Source organism: Trichechus manatus, unplaced genomic scaffold, assembly GCF_000243295.1.
Source record: "Trichechus manatus latirostris isolate Lorelei unplaced genomic scaffold, TriManLat1.0 scaffold00021, whole genome shotgun sequence".
Lineage (NCBI taxonomy): Eukaryota > Metazoa > Chordata > Mammalia > Sirenia > Trichechidae > Trichechus > Trichechus manatus.
In genome coordinates, this window is record NW_004443957.1 from 6,271,484 (window position 1) to 6,289,620 (window position 18,137).

Genomic DNA, 18,137 nt, shown 5'->3' on the forward strand with positions numbered 1-18,137 from the left:
GTCCCAGGCCCAGCTGAATTCGAGAGTAGTGTCCTTAGGACACTGAGTCCCTCTCCCTTTTACTTGACTTTACCTTCCATGGTATTGTCCTCATTCTCAGTCATGTTGCAGATGACCACCAGTAGCTCCGTATTTATGTTCTAGCACTTGAGCAATTCCAAGGAAAGAGAGTGTCAGTAGTTGTAGTAAAAGTTTCTGACAGGGCTGATGTTGACTGCCTTGCCTCAGGGGCCACCTCTGGACCATTCCTGTGGCCAGGGGATGCAGCGCTCTAATTGGTCAAACCTGGGTCCCATGTTAGGGTAGAGTTAATCCCATTCATAGCAAATGGTTTTATAGTGTGGCTCCCCAGAAGAGTTCAGTATGCCATTACCAGAACAATAGAACTTTATTGTTGTTGTTAGGTGCCATCCACTCGAGTTCTCACTCATAGTGACCCTGTATGTACAACAGAATGAAACACTGCCCCGTCCTGTGCCATCCTCACAGTTGTTGGTATGTTTGAGCCCATTGCAACCACTGTGTCAGTCCATCTCATTGAGGGTCTTCCTTTTTCACTGACCCTATTCTTTACCAAGCATGATATCCTTTTTTAAGGACTGGTCCATCCTAATAACATGACCAAAGTATGATAGACAAAGTCTCACCATCCTCCTTTCTAAGGATCGTTTTGGCTAGACTTCTTCCAGGACAGATTTGTTCATTCTTCTGGCAGTCCATGATGTATTCAGTATTCTTTGCAAACACCATAATTCAAACCCAGCAATTTGTTTTTGGTCTTCCTTATTCATTGCCCAGTTTTTGCATTCATGTAAGGTGATTGAAAATACCATGGCTTGGGTCAGGCGCACCTGTGTCCTCAAGGTGACATCTTTGCTTTTTAACACTTTAAAGAGGTCTTGTGCAGCAGATTTGCCAAGTAAAATATGTCATTTGATTTCTTGACTCCTACTTCCATGGACGTTGATTGTGAATCCAAGTAAAATAAAATCTTTGACAGCTTAAATCTTTTCTCTGTTTATCATGCTGTTGCTTACTGATCCAGTTGTGAGGATTTTTGTTTTCTTTACGTTGAGGTGTAATCCATACTACTGAATGCTGTAGTCTTTTAGCTTCATTAGTAAGTGCTTCAAGTTCTCTTCACTTTCAGCAAACAGGGTTGTGTCATCCACATATTTAAGGTTGTTAAGGAGTCTTCCTCCAGTCCTGATGCCTGGTTCTTCATATAGTCCAACTTTTTGGATTATTTGCTCAGCATGCAGATTGAATACGTAAGGTGAAAGGACACAACTATGACGCACACCTAATTTTAAATCACACAGTATCCCCTTGCTCTGTTTGAACAACTGCCTCTTGGTCTATGTACAGGTTCCACATGAGCACAATTAAGTATTCTGGAATTGCTATTCTTCACAATATTATCCACAATTTGTTTTGATCCACACAGTCAAATGCCTTCGCATAGTCAATAAAACACAGGTAAACATCTTTCTGGTATTCTCTGCTTTCACCTAAGATCCATCTGATATCATTAATGATATCCCTCATTCTACGTCCTCTTCTGAATCCAGCTTTAGTACTTAAAAACTGCTTTAATAGTGCTATGCCAATTTTTTTTTTTTACAAGTTGCTGTAAAAAAATAGCACAACAGTCTTAGAAAAATACCTTGTGGGGAGAAGGCTATGTTGGCAAACAAATGTAGAAGGTACACATTATCTTCGTAAATATTCAGTACTCACAGTTACACTTTGGCTCTCGTGGACTTGTTTTAATTTTCTTCAGCTTCAACTTGAACTTGCATATGAGCATTTGATGGTTTGTTCCGTGGTCAGCCCCTGGCCTATTCTGGCTGATGATATTGAGCTTCTCTGTTGTCTCTTTCCACAGATTTAGTCAGTTGGATTCCTCTGTGTTCCATCCAGTGAGGCCCGGGTGTATGGTAGCCACTTACGTTGTTCAAAATGGTATTTCCCACGAATAGGTCAAAATTCTATCATGCGATCTCCTGTGTCTTTTCTTACACTAAGGCCATGTTTTCCAACTACCGATCCTTCTTCGTTCCCAACTTTTGCATTCTGTTCACCAGTAATTATCATTGCATCTTGATTCCATGTTTGGCCAATTTCAGACTGCAGAAGTTGGTAAAAATCTTCAAGTTCTCCATCGTTGGCATTAGTTGGTGCATAAGTTTGAATAATAGTCATAGTAACTGGGTTTTCCTTGTAGACGTATGGATATTATCCTATCACTGACAACACTGCACTTCAGGATAGATGTTGACATGTTCTTTTTGACAGTGAATGGGACGCCGTTCTTCTTCAGTTTGTCATTCCTTGCATGGTAGACTGTTGATTGTCCAATTCACATGGCCAATACCAGTCCATTTTAGCTCTCACTGATGCCTAGGATATCAGTCTTGAAGCTTTCCATTTCATTTTTGATGATTTCCAATTTTCCTAGATTCATACTTCATACATTCCACATTCTGATTACTAATGGATGTTTGCAGCTGTGCGTCTTCTCATTTAAGTTGTGCCACATCAGCAAATGAAGGTCCCAAAAGCTTTTCTCCATCCATGTCATTAAGATTGACTCTACTTTTAGGAGGCATCTCTTCCCGAGTTGTATTTCGAGTTCCAACCTGTGGGGCTTATCTTCCAGCACTATATCAGACAGTGTTGCACTGCTATTCATAAGGTATTCACTGGCCTTTTTTTTCTGAAGTAGATTGCCAGGTCCTTCTTTCCAGTCTTAGTCTAGGAGCTTCGCTGTACCCTGTCCACCGTGGGTGACCCTTCTGGCATTTGAAATTCCAGTTGCATAGCTTTCAGATTCACAGCAACACGCAAGCCGCCACAGTACAACAAACTGACAGATGAGCAGTGAAATAGAACCTTAGCAGGCAAAATCAACGGCTGTCTACTAAAGCTAATGTTTCTGTCACAAAACTATAAAAAATAATACCTGAGGGAATATTCTCAGAAGATTTCTCTGACAAAATGTTCACTGTGTACTGAGTTAGCTATTGTTTTTGTCCTTTTTGGCAAACCTGATAATAAAATTCAGCACAAATATATCTATTTTTATACATTTGTGTTTTTATTTTTTAGAATAGTTTTACATTTATGGCAGAATGGCATAGAAAATACAGAGTTCCCAGTCCCATGTCCCCACCCCCCCAACTCCCACATACAGCTTCTCCTATTATTAATATCTTGCATTTGTGTGGTAATTTCATCTATTTTAACTGATTCTGTTATTTATGTTTTAAAATAGCTGTTTTTTTGCAATATATTGGTATCCTCAGTTTCTACAGGTCTATCTAGTAAATGTTTTGTATTTTTAACATTATTAAACAATGAAAACATTAGAAATGTAGAGAGATGTGAAAGCTTAGAATAGAGGTGTTCAAATACGAGTCTGTATTGTCCTTGCTAATCATACTTTAATTTTCAATTATTTTTTCAATTTTATTGTGGTAAAATAAATATAACAAAACATTTGTCATTTCAACCATTTTCACATGACATTAATTACATTCACCATGTTGTGCAACCATCGCCACTGTCCATTTCCAAAATCCTAATTTTAATATTTGTCTACTTTTTCACATCTGCTATGAAGTGGCTTAAACCCAAAGCTTCTCAATGGATGTGTTGTGAATAGGGTGCAGGTGTGGGGAGGTGCTGTTTGCTCAGCTCTCAGTCAGGGTGGTCAGGTTGGGCCTTGCATTGAGTCCTACATGCTATACAAATACAGGCACTTTCAGTGTGTGCCACAGCATGAAAAAGGTGGGAATTACTGTTTTGAAGGAAGATCGGTAAATCCTAAATATTGTAGGTAGCAGTTATTTGATTTCATAAATAGAAGGAAAAGGAGTTTCAAACTAATGGTTAGGGTGGTTCTTTGCATTGGTATATATATTTTTATATTATTTTTTAGTTAGGGATTGGTTATATTTCTATTCTCTTCAATGGTAGTCAGTCTACTCAGATTTTTCATTCTTGGATCACTTTTGGAAATTTGTGTTTTTCTAGGAAATCATTAGTTTCCTCTGGATTTTCAAATTTGTTGCCATAGAGTTGCTTGTGAAATAAATCTTTTATACTTATACAGATATCCCTTGCTTTTCGAAAACTCACTTTATGCCACTTTACTTTTACAAAAGACCTACATTATTACCTGTTTTCACTAACCGAAAGAAATCCGAAGAGAATTTTCACTTTTATGAAAAAAAGGTGAAAAGTGGAAATAGCATTCAGTGTTAGTTTTGCAGTAAGCTGTTAAAGAGGCAGCGCGCACCCCAGCAGCGAGAGTGGAGTTGCCAGGCTCCTTCCCCAGGAACTGCAGTCAGCATCTCAGCATCAAGCTGCCATAGCTTTGAATTGTATGAACATGTGTGCTTTATGTCAATTTATTTTGTGCATCTACTAGCAGGATGTGTCCCAAGGTATCAGAAAGGCCTGAGAGCTTGTATGGGTCTTACGTGTTGGTATGACCTGGTAGGTTATTTTTTGGGTCTAGGAACGCTCAATAATTTTCCTCATATAAATTAATGGTAATTGCTTCTTTCCTTTACTCCATCTCGGCTTACAAAAGTTTTCATAGAAACACTCCATTTTTGGATCACAGGGGAAACCTGTATTTATTATAATTTCTCCTTAAGCAGGTGGTCATGTCTCATTTCTAAAGTTGTATATTATTGTTCTTTTTCTTCTTTTGCAGGCTTGGGGAGGGATTTATCTATTTTCTTATTTTTAAAAACTGGCTTTTGAATTTGTTGTCTCCACTTCTTTTTTTCCTATTAATTTCAACTTCTATCTTTATTCATTCCGTCTTTCCTGGTTTCTTTTGGTAGATTTCGTTGTTCTTGTTCTAATTTCTTAAGGTAGTGAGTACTTTGTTCCTGATTATGTTTCTAGAAAGTGCATAGTTCAGTGAATTGTTAATGGATGCAGGGTAGGGCAGGGTTCTTCCTTCTGTACATAGGATACCTACAAATTAACACTATATAACTGAAAATGAGTATCATACTAATGTTTACTGAGAATTCACTTAGCTCTGTTCTAAACATTGTAGGTAATTTTTAAACTTTAACATTTTCTTAAGTGTTCATAAGAATTATGAAACTGTAGGATTTATAGATTATATCAAAGACTAATACAGTCAATCAAATACCATTTCAATAGAGAGGTATTAGGCAAGAAGTTCTCTCTGAGCACAATAGTTTTTTCTATTCTGGGCATGAAAGTATTTGATTGCTCACTCCCCTTTGCCATCACCTGAAATAACTTTATATTTCCTCTATTACGAAGTGACCTTGAAAACAGACAGCAGGTTGTCATGACTAGACTGGTTTTTTACAATGGGGGAAAACAAGTTGCCATCCTAAGAAAAGTATCTGCTGTTGCAAGAAACCACCACACATTTCTCTCAAAGCCAGTAAGAACCCATTGGAAAGAGTTTAGCTAGTTGGAATTTTAGCGTTTTCTTCAGCTTTGGTGAGGATTTATTATACCTTTATCACCATCATTATCTTTAGGAGAAGTAGAATAGTTCTTTTCATTTTTTTGCCAACATGTAAGATACCCAGACTGCCATGAGTTTGGAAAATATATAATAACTGCAAATAATTTTGTCTATTTAAAGGAAAGGATTTATAATTAAAGAGGAGAGTTGATTAGGTCAAGTCTCTCCTAACACATAGGTAAATTGAGGTGCTTTATATCTCTGCATACCTTTATTTTACCCTGTACGTTTGGCAAGTTGCTAGTGGTGTAATGAACTAGAAAATTGTACTCTTTCAGACACCAAATTAAAGACTCCTTTAAAGATACCAAGTGAAGGACACCTTCCTACCTTTAGCTCCTATTTGACTGCTGGAGAACATTCTGAAAACTCATTTGTTAATGCCTGGTATTAATCCTTGTTATTTGCTACTGAACATTTTGAAGGAAAGTGTAATAACAATACTCAAACGTATTACATGACTATTGTGCTACTCTTATAACTAATGTATTCATTGAAATGTTACTTGAGTACCTAACTTAATCCAGGCTGTATTAATAGTTAATGTCAGTACACAGGTGAGAGGCATCATTCCTTACTTAGAGGAGCGCAGTTAGCTAGTGGGGTAGATTGATCCGTAAACCAGCATTTACTGTATAATGAAAAATGCTATGATTGCTTCAGACGCTGGTACTATGGGAAGCACTCTTTACTCAGATGTGGGGTGAGGATGGGCGACGTACGGGGAAAGTTGCTTGGAGAAGGTGATTCTGTGGTGTGCATTCCAGCCAGTCAGGTAGAGAAGGAAGGCAGGGATGTTCCAAAGAGAAAGAACAGTATGAACAGAAGTACAGAGACGCGAAAATTCATGACAATTTGGGGAAATTGGAAGTGAACTGAAGTAGGTGAAAAGGACAGAAGAGAAATGTATCTAACATGAACTATGTTAATTGCTAATGGCTGTTTTCTGTCTTAATTCAGGTGAAAGAAGTACTAATGACCAGATGACTTAAGGAATGCTTTTGAAAACAACTGAAGAATTCAAAATCATTACAATAACTGCGAATTAAGTTGGAGAAATTGTATTCTGAGGATGTCGTTTGCTTTTGGTTAAAAAGAGAAGATACAGCTACACGTAGAAGTCTTTAGTATATCTGCATTTAATATCACATTGTAAATAACAATGTAATTAGAATTACGACGGTCTTTCTCGTGAGACTTGGAGCTTCTTGCCTCGGTGAACATGAGTGACCCAAGGCAGTCACAAGAAGAGAAGCACAAGCTTAGCAGAGCCTCTTCAAAGTTTAAGGATCCTCCCAGAATCATGCAGTCTGATGATTATTTTGCTCGGAAATTTAAAGCCATTAATGGCAACATGGGACCTCCTACTTCTTTAAATGTCTCAAGTTCCAGTGAGAGTGGTGGTCCAGCTAATGGTACCCCAGCGGTTCCCAAAATGGGTGTGAGAGCAAGAGTGTCTGAATGGCCTCCTAAAAAGGATTGCTCCAAGGAGCTAGCCTGCAAGGGATTGTGGGAAAGCCGTTCCCAAACCAGTTATGAAAGTGTCACATCCATCATGCAGAACGGACAGAATGACCAGAGCGATGGTCAGCAAGAGGATCAGCTTGATCTGGAATTTGTGGAGGCAAAGTATACAATTGGAGACATCTTTGTGCATTCGCCTCAAAGAGGACTTCACCCCATAAGACAGAGAAGCAATAGCGATGTCACCATCAGTGACATCGACACTGAAGACGTCTTAGACCAAAATGCAGTGAATCCCAACACCGGGGCAGCCCTCCACAGGGAATATGGAAGCACATCTTCAATCGATAGACAGGGTTTATCTGGTGAAAACTTTTTTGCTATGCTCAGAGGATACCGAGTAGACAGTTACGACCACAAAGCGATGGTCCCCTTTGGGTTCCCCGAGTTCTTCCCCTGTGATCCTGCAGTCTCTCCCAGCCTTCATGCAGCAGCACAGATTTCTAGAGGAGAGTTTGTCCGCATCTCAGGATTAGACTACATGGACAGTGCCCTCCTAATGGGGAGAGACCGGGACAAGCCTTTCAAACGGAGGTTGAAGTCAGAGTCAGTGGAAACTTCCCTTTTCCGAAAGCTGCGAACTGTGAAAAGTGAACATGAAACTTTCAAATTCACGTCTGATCTGGAGGACAGCCATCTTGAAAGGGGCGTCCGCCCTTGGCATTGTCAAAGATGTTTTGCACATTATGATGTCCAGAGTATTTTGTTTAATATCAATGAAGCCATCGCGATAAGGGCTAATATGGGAAAAAGGAAAAACATAACCACTGGGGCTTCTGCAGCATCCCAGACTCAGATGCCAGCAGGCCATACAGGCAACTGTGAGTCCCCTCTGGGGAGCAAGGAGGACCTCAACTCGAAAGAGAACCTGGATGCCGATGAGGGTGATGGGAAGAGTAACGATCTTGTCCTGAGTTGTCCTTACTTTAGAAATGAGACAGGAGGGGAGGGTGACAGAAGGATTGCGCTTTCTAGGGCCAGCTCATCATCTTTCAGTTCCGGGGAAAGCTGCTCCTTTGAATCGTCTCTCAGCTCTCACTGCACAAATGCAGGTGTCTCGGTTTTGGAGGTGCCAAGAGAGAACCAGCCGATTCACAGGGAGAAGGTGAAGCGCTACATCATAGAGCACATTGACCTCGGGGCCTACTATTACCGCAAGTTCTTCTACGGGAAAGGTAAGGAAGAACCGGGAATGCTTGTGTGTGTGTCTCCGGAATAATCTTCGTAATTTGAAAGCGTCAACTTTCGTTTCTCGTTAGGGCCCATTGGAATGTCTTGCTTTGTGTGGACTTAACCTTTGTCAACATCTTGGGGTAATAGGCCATGGTCACCTGGTGGCTTCAGCTTGTTCTCAGCCATGGACCCTCCATAGCTACCAGACTAGTCCCTCTTTAGAAATCCCCAGTTTCCTGCCTTTGCTCATTTACAGTCCCCAGCATAGAAACGCCTTCTTTCTTTCTCTCTCTGCCAGTTTGTGAGCATCACCAATGTCAGTCTTGTTCTAGATATGCCCTCTTTAAAGAAGTCTTCCCTCGTTGCTCTATCCCTCTCTTATTTCTCTGAATAATCTCCTACACTCTTTGCAGTTGGTAATTCTGTGTTGTTTTTATTTCTCTAGCCTTTACTGTACTTTTCTCCTACAAGTCTGCTTCATGTTTTCAATTTCATGTCTTCACAGCTCCTACTGCACTTTCACAGGTATTGGAAGTGTTAAATAAATCCTTGTTGAGACAGTGCATGAATTAGCATAATAGACAAATTTTAGTTTTCTTTCAGTTCTACGAGAGTGTTTAAAGATTAAGATAACAAACAATTCTCTGGTAGTGTTAGTTTAGAAGTTTTAAAATAATACGCAAAAGAAATTATTTTTAATCTTATTTATATCTTCCGTCTTGAAGGATACAGTCTTCAGAAGTCATGTGGTTGAATCCTCAGCCTTTAAATAAGTGTCCTAAATTATTCCAGGGAGATGAGGATCTACTGTGCTTTAGAGACCTACAGAGAAGCAGATTCCACACATTGGTCAGTGACTCATGCCAGCCCAAGTATCTCTGTCTTCTTACTGGGTCTCCTTCTCCCCTCCTTGTAGAACAGCACACTTTCCAGGGCCCTAGTTCTCTGTTTCCAGCTTCACCTGGTGCCCTTCCTCCTACTCCTAGAGCACCTAAGGGGGCTAACTTTCACCATATAAGCCCAGCCAGACTTGTGGGGTCCTCTCTGGTCCCTTAGCGAATAAGGGATTCTGCACTGGTATGGATAATTTCAAGTTAACTTACTTGTAAGTTTATTTAGTATTGATCTCTATCTTTAGCATGTTTGCTTCACCCTAGTTGGTTTTTTGTGGGGGAGGGTGGGGCTAAGGGGGCAGATAACTCAGACCTCAGGAAGTTACTCATTCCATTTAAGGTCTTGTACTATCATAACCAATATGGAGCTTTAAAAAAAAAAATTCCCCACAGACTACAGGCTTGTAAGAATTTGTTTGCCAGAGAAGTTGCAACTATTAAATTAATAATTTGCTTCCTTTTTTATGTTTTGGCACCAATCCAGATTTAACCCAGTCATCCGTAATCCTTATAATATTATGAAATCATTTAAATCACAGAAATGGTTATAATGTTGGATAAGCAGTATAGCTAAATAAACAGACGCTTGCGTTGGTATGGTCACTTAATTTGAGTTGACCCTCTGTACTCATATCCAGGGATGATAACATAATAAAATAATGGGATTGAAGTAATTCCGTTGACAGGTCTTGGTCCACCAGTTGTCTCCTTCCCCCTAACTCATATCTCCATCAGTGCTTCTGGTTGGCATAACTTCATCAGTACCACTACTGTGAGCTATATCATTCCAGCCAGAGAACTCAGAGGACCTTGGACATTCCTTTTTGTTATGCTGCGAAAATACTAATGACCCTTGTGACTGTTCATCCAGGGACAGCATGCATTACAAAACACTGCTCAAGGATGGTCTCTAGGTGGAACTTAATTACTTTTGGAAAGGGGGAACATAGGAAAATAGACTTACTATTTAAGATTTTTTGGTTGATGCAGCCATGGCAGCCAAGGCTAGCAATAAAATAAAGTCTCTTAAAATATTACACTTAAAAATCTTCAGGCAGTGAGTCATTTTGGCTAACTGAGATTTGTAAATAGTTTGTGATTCACCGTTTAAAATATTAGAATTTAAGAAATACACACACACACACATACATGCATGCATATGTGTATGGACGTATTTACACAAATACTTACTGCCAACGTCTCATTAGTACTGTATTGTGCTCCGTAAGTGTATTATAACCCTTCTCTGCCTTTTTAAATTATATGGAGGGAAAAGTTAATGTTTTATGGATTAAGAATCACCACCATTAGACTCATTAATGTCCTCAGGATCTGTTCCAAGGAATGGTTTTAGGTTACTAGATTCTGTTATTTCTCTTGACTTCTTTTTGTAGTTTTCCTCTGGAACTCTCAGCTGTCATTTCCTGATAGTTTTAAAGAGTCCTGTGTTAGTGATTGATTGCTCCACCTTTTCTGATTTGCTACTTAATGATTTTCCAGGACTTTGGAAATGACGTAACCAAACTTGTTAGTTTTGAGCGTGAAACAAAAGTTAAATAAGCTGCAAACAAGAATCTGAGAGTAGACGCCCTTTGCGTGAATTGTGGTGCGTGCAGGAACAGTCGGCTTGTTTTCCTGTTCTAGGCTTTGCTTGTGGATCTGTGATCGAGTCAGGTAGCTGACTCCTAGACTGCTCATAGGATCGGGAAACCCTGGATTCCACACTCAGCTTTCTGGCCTTGGGTTAACTAAACCCGCTGCTTCTGCAAAGCCTCTGTTTGTTTACCTGCAAAATGAAGGCATAGGAAGCATCTCTAATGCCACTTTTGTCTTTAATGTTCTGTGATTCTGAGGAAGGTGTTGTTGTGCCAGCTAATGGACTTGGGGCGCGCGCAGGAGTGGTGGCCAGGAGAGGGAGGATAAAACTGCAGACCAGCCTCTCCACTTTCTCCAGTACAGCTGTGAACTGTGCCCTGGCTTCTCCTATATTTAGCTCTTCCCCTGAGGCTCAGTGTGACTTGAAAATGAAATTGGCTACAATGGCATCTGCTGCTGCTCCTGCTGGTCGCTTTGTAGAGCCAAGCAGATGCAGCAGCCCATATTCTGGAGGGGTCAGTATGGTTGGCCCTCACACTGGACGGCCTGGGGTCCCAAGTTAAACCCCTAGACACAGCTGTGCTGTGCCATTGTATTTGCAGACACATCACAAGTTGCAGGAACATCATTGTTTTTAAAAAAACAGGCCCTGGACAGGCTGCCACAGATGTAGTATTTTAGCAGATTTCTTCTTCTTCTTCTTTTTCTTTTTGTCCCTCCCCTTTCTCTCAGAGTTTTTCTCTTTGGAAGCAGGGTTTCAGGGATCTCCTGATACTTTCTGGAGTGCCTTTTATTTTTTTCTGTTCTTCAGTTCTGTGTGAAACTTAATTTTCAAAAGAAGTAAACAGCCCCCAATCACTGAGAGACGTTTGAAGTAAAGAACTTTAATCATGTGGTTTACTCTTTTCTGGGTAGTTAATATGAAGTGCCTGCTTGTCATGCTGAGGTGTATCCCTATGACACATAGTCCCTGAAAGGCTTTTTAATAACTTTGTAAAAGGATTTATGAAGGGGAGTGGCTTACCACAGTAAACTGTGTGGCAGCGCTGCTTGTCCAGGCAAATCTACCTAGCCTTCAGTGAAACAGCTGTTTTAAAGAGAGCAGGTATTGTAGCAAGCACCCTGAATGCTCTATGATATGCCTTACTTTTGGCGGCAATGACCATGAAGAAATTGCTGGTAGTTGCCAAATCATCGTTTTTCCAGTGGAACTCAGTGAAACTGCTGTCTCCTTTTTCTCCGACTTTTCCATTTGTGCAGCAGAGGCCGTGATGAAGGGCCCTTAGATACGGATTCTAATTGTTTGTTACTGCTGGTTGGCCATGTTGCTCCAGCATGCTTGTTCAAATGCCATTGGTTTCCACTGTACCACAGCAGCAGGCTTGGCCTTCATCTAGTCCACTTGGCTCTTGGAGCTGAGCACCAGCGTAGGCAGGGCCTGGAATGATCTGGAGCGAAGCGACACTTGGGGGCCTCCTTCGGGAGTTCTAAAACGTATGTCAACACAGACAGGAATAGTGCTGGGAGGCTAAGTGAGTGTAAGTTTTGGGTGGGAGTAAAACCAGAGGGAAGAATACAACTGGGCCTCCGTGGTAACTCAGAGTGACGTGAGAGTGACTAAACCATTTTCTGAGCCTTTGGAGGGCATTGTTTTACTTTACCATTCCGCTGACACAGAAATGTGTGTACCTCTGACTGTTGGGAAAAAACTAAGAAAGATTAACTATGTATATATTTCTTTTAGAATTTGTAAGCAGTGTATAAGTAATATATGATTATGATAGGAAAATGTAGAGAGCAGGAAGGAAAAAGTAATAAAATCACCCCGAATCCATCAGATATAATCATCATTAACAACGCCATCTTTATCCCTGTAGGCTTTTTCTGATGCAAATAAATTTATGTAAATGGAACCTATCCTTGCTTTTGCTGGGGAACTTGCTTTTGATGATCACCCTTCCATATCATTATGTATAAAGCTAAGTCAGCATTTTAATAGCCATTATCTGTTGTCGTTATCTGCCATGGGTGCACAGGGAGATGCCAGGTATTTGCCAGCCAGGATCTAGGCAGATGAGTTACTGACTATATTTACTTTGTCTGAGAGAAAAACCTGTCAGCTTGATAGAATTGCAACAATGAAGGAACATAACTCCTACCCTCTTGTAATATACCTACAACGCGACTAGTATCGAATACATTAATGAATGCTCATGTTGCCAGGGAATCTTTACTTGAAAAAGTAATTTATCATTATAAAAATTTAAGCCAGAGCTTCCCACCTACCGTCCCCACTTGAGTGTGAGCTATGCTTAGTGACTCTTTTCCAGAGGATAGATTATGGAAAGAGGGGGAAATGGAGAAATGGAGAGACCTGGCAAACACTGTCTCAGCCAGGTGATCAAGGTCAGCATCAACAAGGATGAGTCATGTTAATAGGGTGTATCCTTGATATGATGGGATGAGAATGACACTTCACCTCTGTGGACTTCTGTCCAAATATCCATCACCCTAGTCTAATCATGAGAAAAACATCAGACATCCCAACCGAGGGTGTATTCTTTAAAATTCCTGACCCGTACTCCTCAAAACTGCCAACGTGTTAAAAACAAAAAGTCTAAGAAACTGGAATGGCTAAGAAGAGACTAACCAGAAAACCAAACCTGTTGCCATACAGTCGAATCCAACTCATAGCGACCACATAGGACAGAGTAGAACTGCCCCCATAGGGTTTCCAAGGAGCAGCTGGTGAATTTGAACTGGTGACCTTTTGGTGAGCAGCGTGGGCTCTTAACCACTGCACCACTAGGGGTCCAAGAAGAGATTATGGAGACATGAAAACTAAATGTTAACATGGTATCCTCGATGGGATCCTGGAACAGAAAATGGACATTAAGTAAAAACTAAGGAAATCTGAATAAAGTGTGGATTTTAGTTAATAATATTGTATCACTTAGTTTATTAATTGTGATAAATGGAGCAAAGTAATGTAAGATGTTAACACTTGGGGAACGCTTGACTATCTTTGTAACTTTTTTGTAAATCTAAAGCTATTTCACAATAAAAAAAGTTTATTTAAATTTTTTAAATTAAGTCATAAATGTTCATCTTGTATTTAAGTGAGATTCTATTTAAAACAAAAATAAAAAAATTATAAAATAGCTCTTATATGTAACAAACCTACAGGTGTATGTTACTTTGTTAAACTAGCATAGGATTCCTGTAAACAGCCAACTTCACTGTGTATTTCAAATAGAGCGGAAGTAACGAAATGTCAGTTACACGCAGCCTCGTTGTGCACACGCATCGGTTGTATGTCCCAGGTTTTTTTCTGAGATTTACCTTGAGTGGGGCAGGAATTGTTAGGCTTTCTAGTTTACTTTTTCTATCTTTATTAACATGCAAAAAGACATTCCCTTTGAAGTGTCCAATAAAAATGTGCACATTAGGATGAGGTGGCTTTGACATGTGGTTTAGAATGTCCTAGGTTCTCTAACTCCTACATCTACTCTGAACTCTCAGAATAAGACCTTTATGCCCAACTCATTTTTCTGAGGGGGAGGGATTTTCTATAACAAGTTCAAGAAAAGAAATTTGTATCTTTTAGAAATACTTGTAGAAGAGCTAGATTTGGTTTTACAGGGAAGATTTTGTGTTACGTATGAAGAGATACTAGTGGTTGACCAGTTCTCTCTCCCCTCTGGCCTGGTGCTTCACCAGTCTTGGCGCCCGTGGGTCTCTCATGTTCCAGTGATTATCTTTCTTTGCTGTTTCTTATAGAAGGAGCATGCCAGAGAGAACATCTTTGATTTCTCCTTCACCTCTTAGCTTCACAAGACTTTTTGGGAGTGAGGATAGATTGGAATTCTTTTTGCAGGAAATTTCTCCAAAAAAATATTTTGCTGCTTCAGAGTTGAATGAATCTCCAAGGAAAGCCGTATCTACTACAGGATGTAGGGTATAAGCCTGGCCATCCCAAGGTCAGTTTCTGCCCCAAGAAGCCCACCCTTAATCTTTGAAGGTACCTTTCCTTGTCTTTGTCCAGCTCTGACCTATGCCGCTTGTACCACCTGAAGACACAGGCAGATCGGGTGTGAATGAATTCCTCTATGGGATCTAGAACACGTCCAGGAATTCTTTTTAGAGCCTCTTTGCTGCCAAAATCTTTAAGTTCGCTTTTTCTATTGCCTTCTCTACGTAAACTCACCGTTTACTCCAATGGCATTTTTTTTTTTTTTGGTCATCATTAGTATTTTAACTGAAGAATAACAGGTTGTATGCGAATCTAAATAAACAGAAAAGATTCTTGTAGAATTTGTGTAATACCCCTCTCGCCTCTCTTTTTGACACTAAGTTGCTATTTTTGTTGCTGGGGAATTATCTTTTTGCCAGTGAGCTGAAGTGTCTATCAGTTTAATTATAGTTGGAGGTTGATTCTTGGTAAGTGGAGGCCCGTGAATGGCAGGAGAGATGTCACTGACAGTGGAGAGCGCAGACTCTGGAGTCGGATTCTTGGGTTCACATTCTAAATGAATAATTTATTTTATGAGGATCATCACAAAGCTGGTTCCTATGAGGCAAAGGTTAAACATGTTCCAAATGTCCAACTTTTTCCAACCTGCTGCACCACTCTATCATCTCTAACATCAACTACTCCCTCTCCCGCCAGCACTTTCCCTCCCGTTTTTGGGTTCCCTAATTTGCTGCAACATCTCACAGAACTCATGAACCATATAAAGGAAATGGCTCATGTGGTTGTGGAGGGTGGCAAGTCCCAAATTTGTAGGTCAGGCACAGGCTTCTTCTGACCCACATGGTTGCAGGAGCTGACAAACACAAACTGGCAGTTCATACAACAGGCTGCTGGCTCACAAGGCTGCTGAAGGTGGCGAATCAGGTCACAGGATAGGCCGCCGCCCCAAGGGGCTTTGGAGGCCGGCGATTCCTGGAATCGGCAGGTCAGATAGCAGGCCTCTAGAGAGGTCAGTTGATCACAAACTGGATGCAGGATCCAGATGCAGAGAGAGAGAGCGAGAGAGCCTCCCCAGGACACACACATATATCTTAGATGCAGGCCACACCCTGGGAAAGGGCATAACTTTAGTAAGAGTGAGGCTTGAGTCACGCCCTCCTGCAAGGCTGAGAACTGAGACACACCTTACACCAGTCCTGTCTCATCAACATGTAGAGGTCAGGATCCACAACACATAAAATGGAGGACAGCCACACAATACTGGGAATCATGGCCTAGCCAAGTTGACACACAACCCCAACCATCACAGGTTCTGTATATCTTATTTGCATAGTCCCATTTAGTCATTGTGTGAGTCACAAAGACCATGCTAGAAGGACCGTATTAAGTAATTCATTGCACCGCACATCCCAACTCGGCTTTGGAAAAGTCCTTGAACTTCTTTGTGCCTCAGTTAATTAATCTCTTAAATGGGGATGTTAACTGTTCCTTTGAAAGCCGGAACCCGACAGGACTGCCTTGTTTTTCCGGGTCTCACAAGTTTTCCACCTTTGACAGGCGTGTCTTACCACTTTTCTGTTGCTCTCTGTTAGTGTCACTAAGAGGCAGAATTGACTCAATGGCAATGGACAAAGGGTTCTATTGGAAAATATTTGAGTTTTCCCTGTCAGGTTTCCACCTTACATGGGTTCCGGCTTTTGCAGGTTTTACTGGAATAAATACCTCCTATAAGAGGCTTAGAACAGTGCCTGTCACGTAGCATGAATCACTCAAGTGTTTCTTAAATAAATTTGTTAAGACTTTTTGCTCCAAAAAGAAACTATTGTCCACATCACTGGTACAGTATTTATATGGTAGTACTTTATTTTAATGGTTAAAAGATGTAGCGAAAAAGAAGTAGAGAGAACCATATGGCCGAATGGGCCCTGGGGAAAGGTGTCTGGTGAAGTCTGCCACCCATTCTAAACACATTCACTTAAGTTTCACTAATGTGACAGTTGTAGGCAGGAGCATACCTTTACATACCTAATGAACCTCGGTGCATAGTGATGCATGACTGCATTTGCTTTCAATTTCATTCCTGGTGCGTGCCCCCCGCCCCCGCCACCGCGGTTTTATACAGTCATTGAAGAAAATTAATAGGGAGTTGGACACTATTAAATTCATACGGGTGAACTGAGTACCACCTAACAATAGTACTATTCTAAGACACAAATTCCTCCCTCCATGGACATAATCGACTCCGTTCTTAACCCCTCTGCCTGAGCAGTATTCCCTCCAGGAACAGAGCTCCCATTGAGCTGGGAGAGAAAGAATGGCCCAGCTGCACATGAGATGCAGCATCCCCTGGTATCATTGCATTGGATCCATGTGGCTGGCAGTGGAAACACTCGGGCTTTCTGTCTTGCATGCATGCTGTGATGGGCGATTACATTTCCACCCATTGCAGCATTTTGGAAACTTGTCAAGGATTGTATGCTATTCAAACCTGAAAAGACTTTTGGGGACAAAGGGTCAGTAAGTCTTTTCAGCCTGTTACTTAGGAAGTGGAACTAATGCTCTGTTATTTCTTTAGGAAGAGGAATTAACATTCTAATATATCTGTAGTTTCGCAGATATGACTGTTTACCTAGGAAAACTTACTAGCATTTTGGTACTTTTATAGTAAGTTGGGAGGCATTGGTAGTTCAGTGGTAGAATCCTTGCCTTCCATGGTTTCAACAAATCTTCCAGACTAAGATGGACTAGGAAGAAAAGCCTGGCAATCCACTTCCAAAACTCATCCAGTGAAAACCCTATGGATCACAATGGCCCAACTGCAGCTGGTCGTGGGAATGACTCAGGAGCAGGCGGTGTTTCATTCCATTGTGGGGTTGCCATGAGTAGGAGTCAACTCGATGGCAGCTAACAACAGTAAGCTGGAGGCAAAGGTCTTTGGGACATAAGGTCTCAGAAAACCTGCCCTGTGTTTGTTCAGATCCAAAATATATTGCACTGTTTTTCCTACCTAGGAAATAAAATAAGAGCTGGACAACTGTCCCCATTATTAATAGCCTCTACTTCACAGCTTTTATGTAATAAGTTCTTAGACAACTTTCCTTCCTTGCTTTCCTAGTGTTTTCTTCTTCCTGCCCATTCTTTTAGCAAATAATATTAAAAATTAAGGATTATAAAGCAAATGGTTGATGATCCATCTTACTGCTCCAGAGTCTTAGGTCACTTCTTACTCTCGGTTTCTTTAAACGTGTGCCTTTCAAGGTAGTCTTTATGTTCTGGACGGATTGGTTACCTCTCTTTAAGTTGGGTTCATTTTACTTTGTATTGTTTGATATTTATAATATAAGCCTTTACATGAATTTGTTCACCCTTGCATTGCCTTACCTCAGAGGGCTTCTAGACCCTGACTGCCTAGGTTTCCAACCTGTCACACTAGATTGTAACCTTGGGC

The 18,137-nt window shown here is 40.7% G+C and overlaps 1 protein-coding gene across 2 annotated transcripts in view; it reads left to right on the forward strand.

Annotated features, from left to right (window-relative positions):
* The window catches only part of SIPA1L2 (signal induced proliferation associated 1 like 2), a 243,289-nt gene that overhangs the window by 118,157 nt on the left and 106,995 nt on the right, over window positions 1-18,137 (forward strand). For both annotated transcript variants that reach the window (XM_023728024.1, XM_023728023.1), the window contains exon 3: window positions 6,491-8,229. In XM_023728024.1, coding sequence (XP_023583792.1) covers window positions 6,753-8,229 — 1,477 coding nt within the window. In that variant the 5' untranslated portion in view covers window positions 6,491-6,752. The remainder of the gene's footprint in view (window positions 1-6,490; window positions 8,230-18,137) is intronic.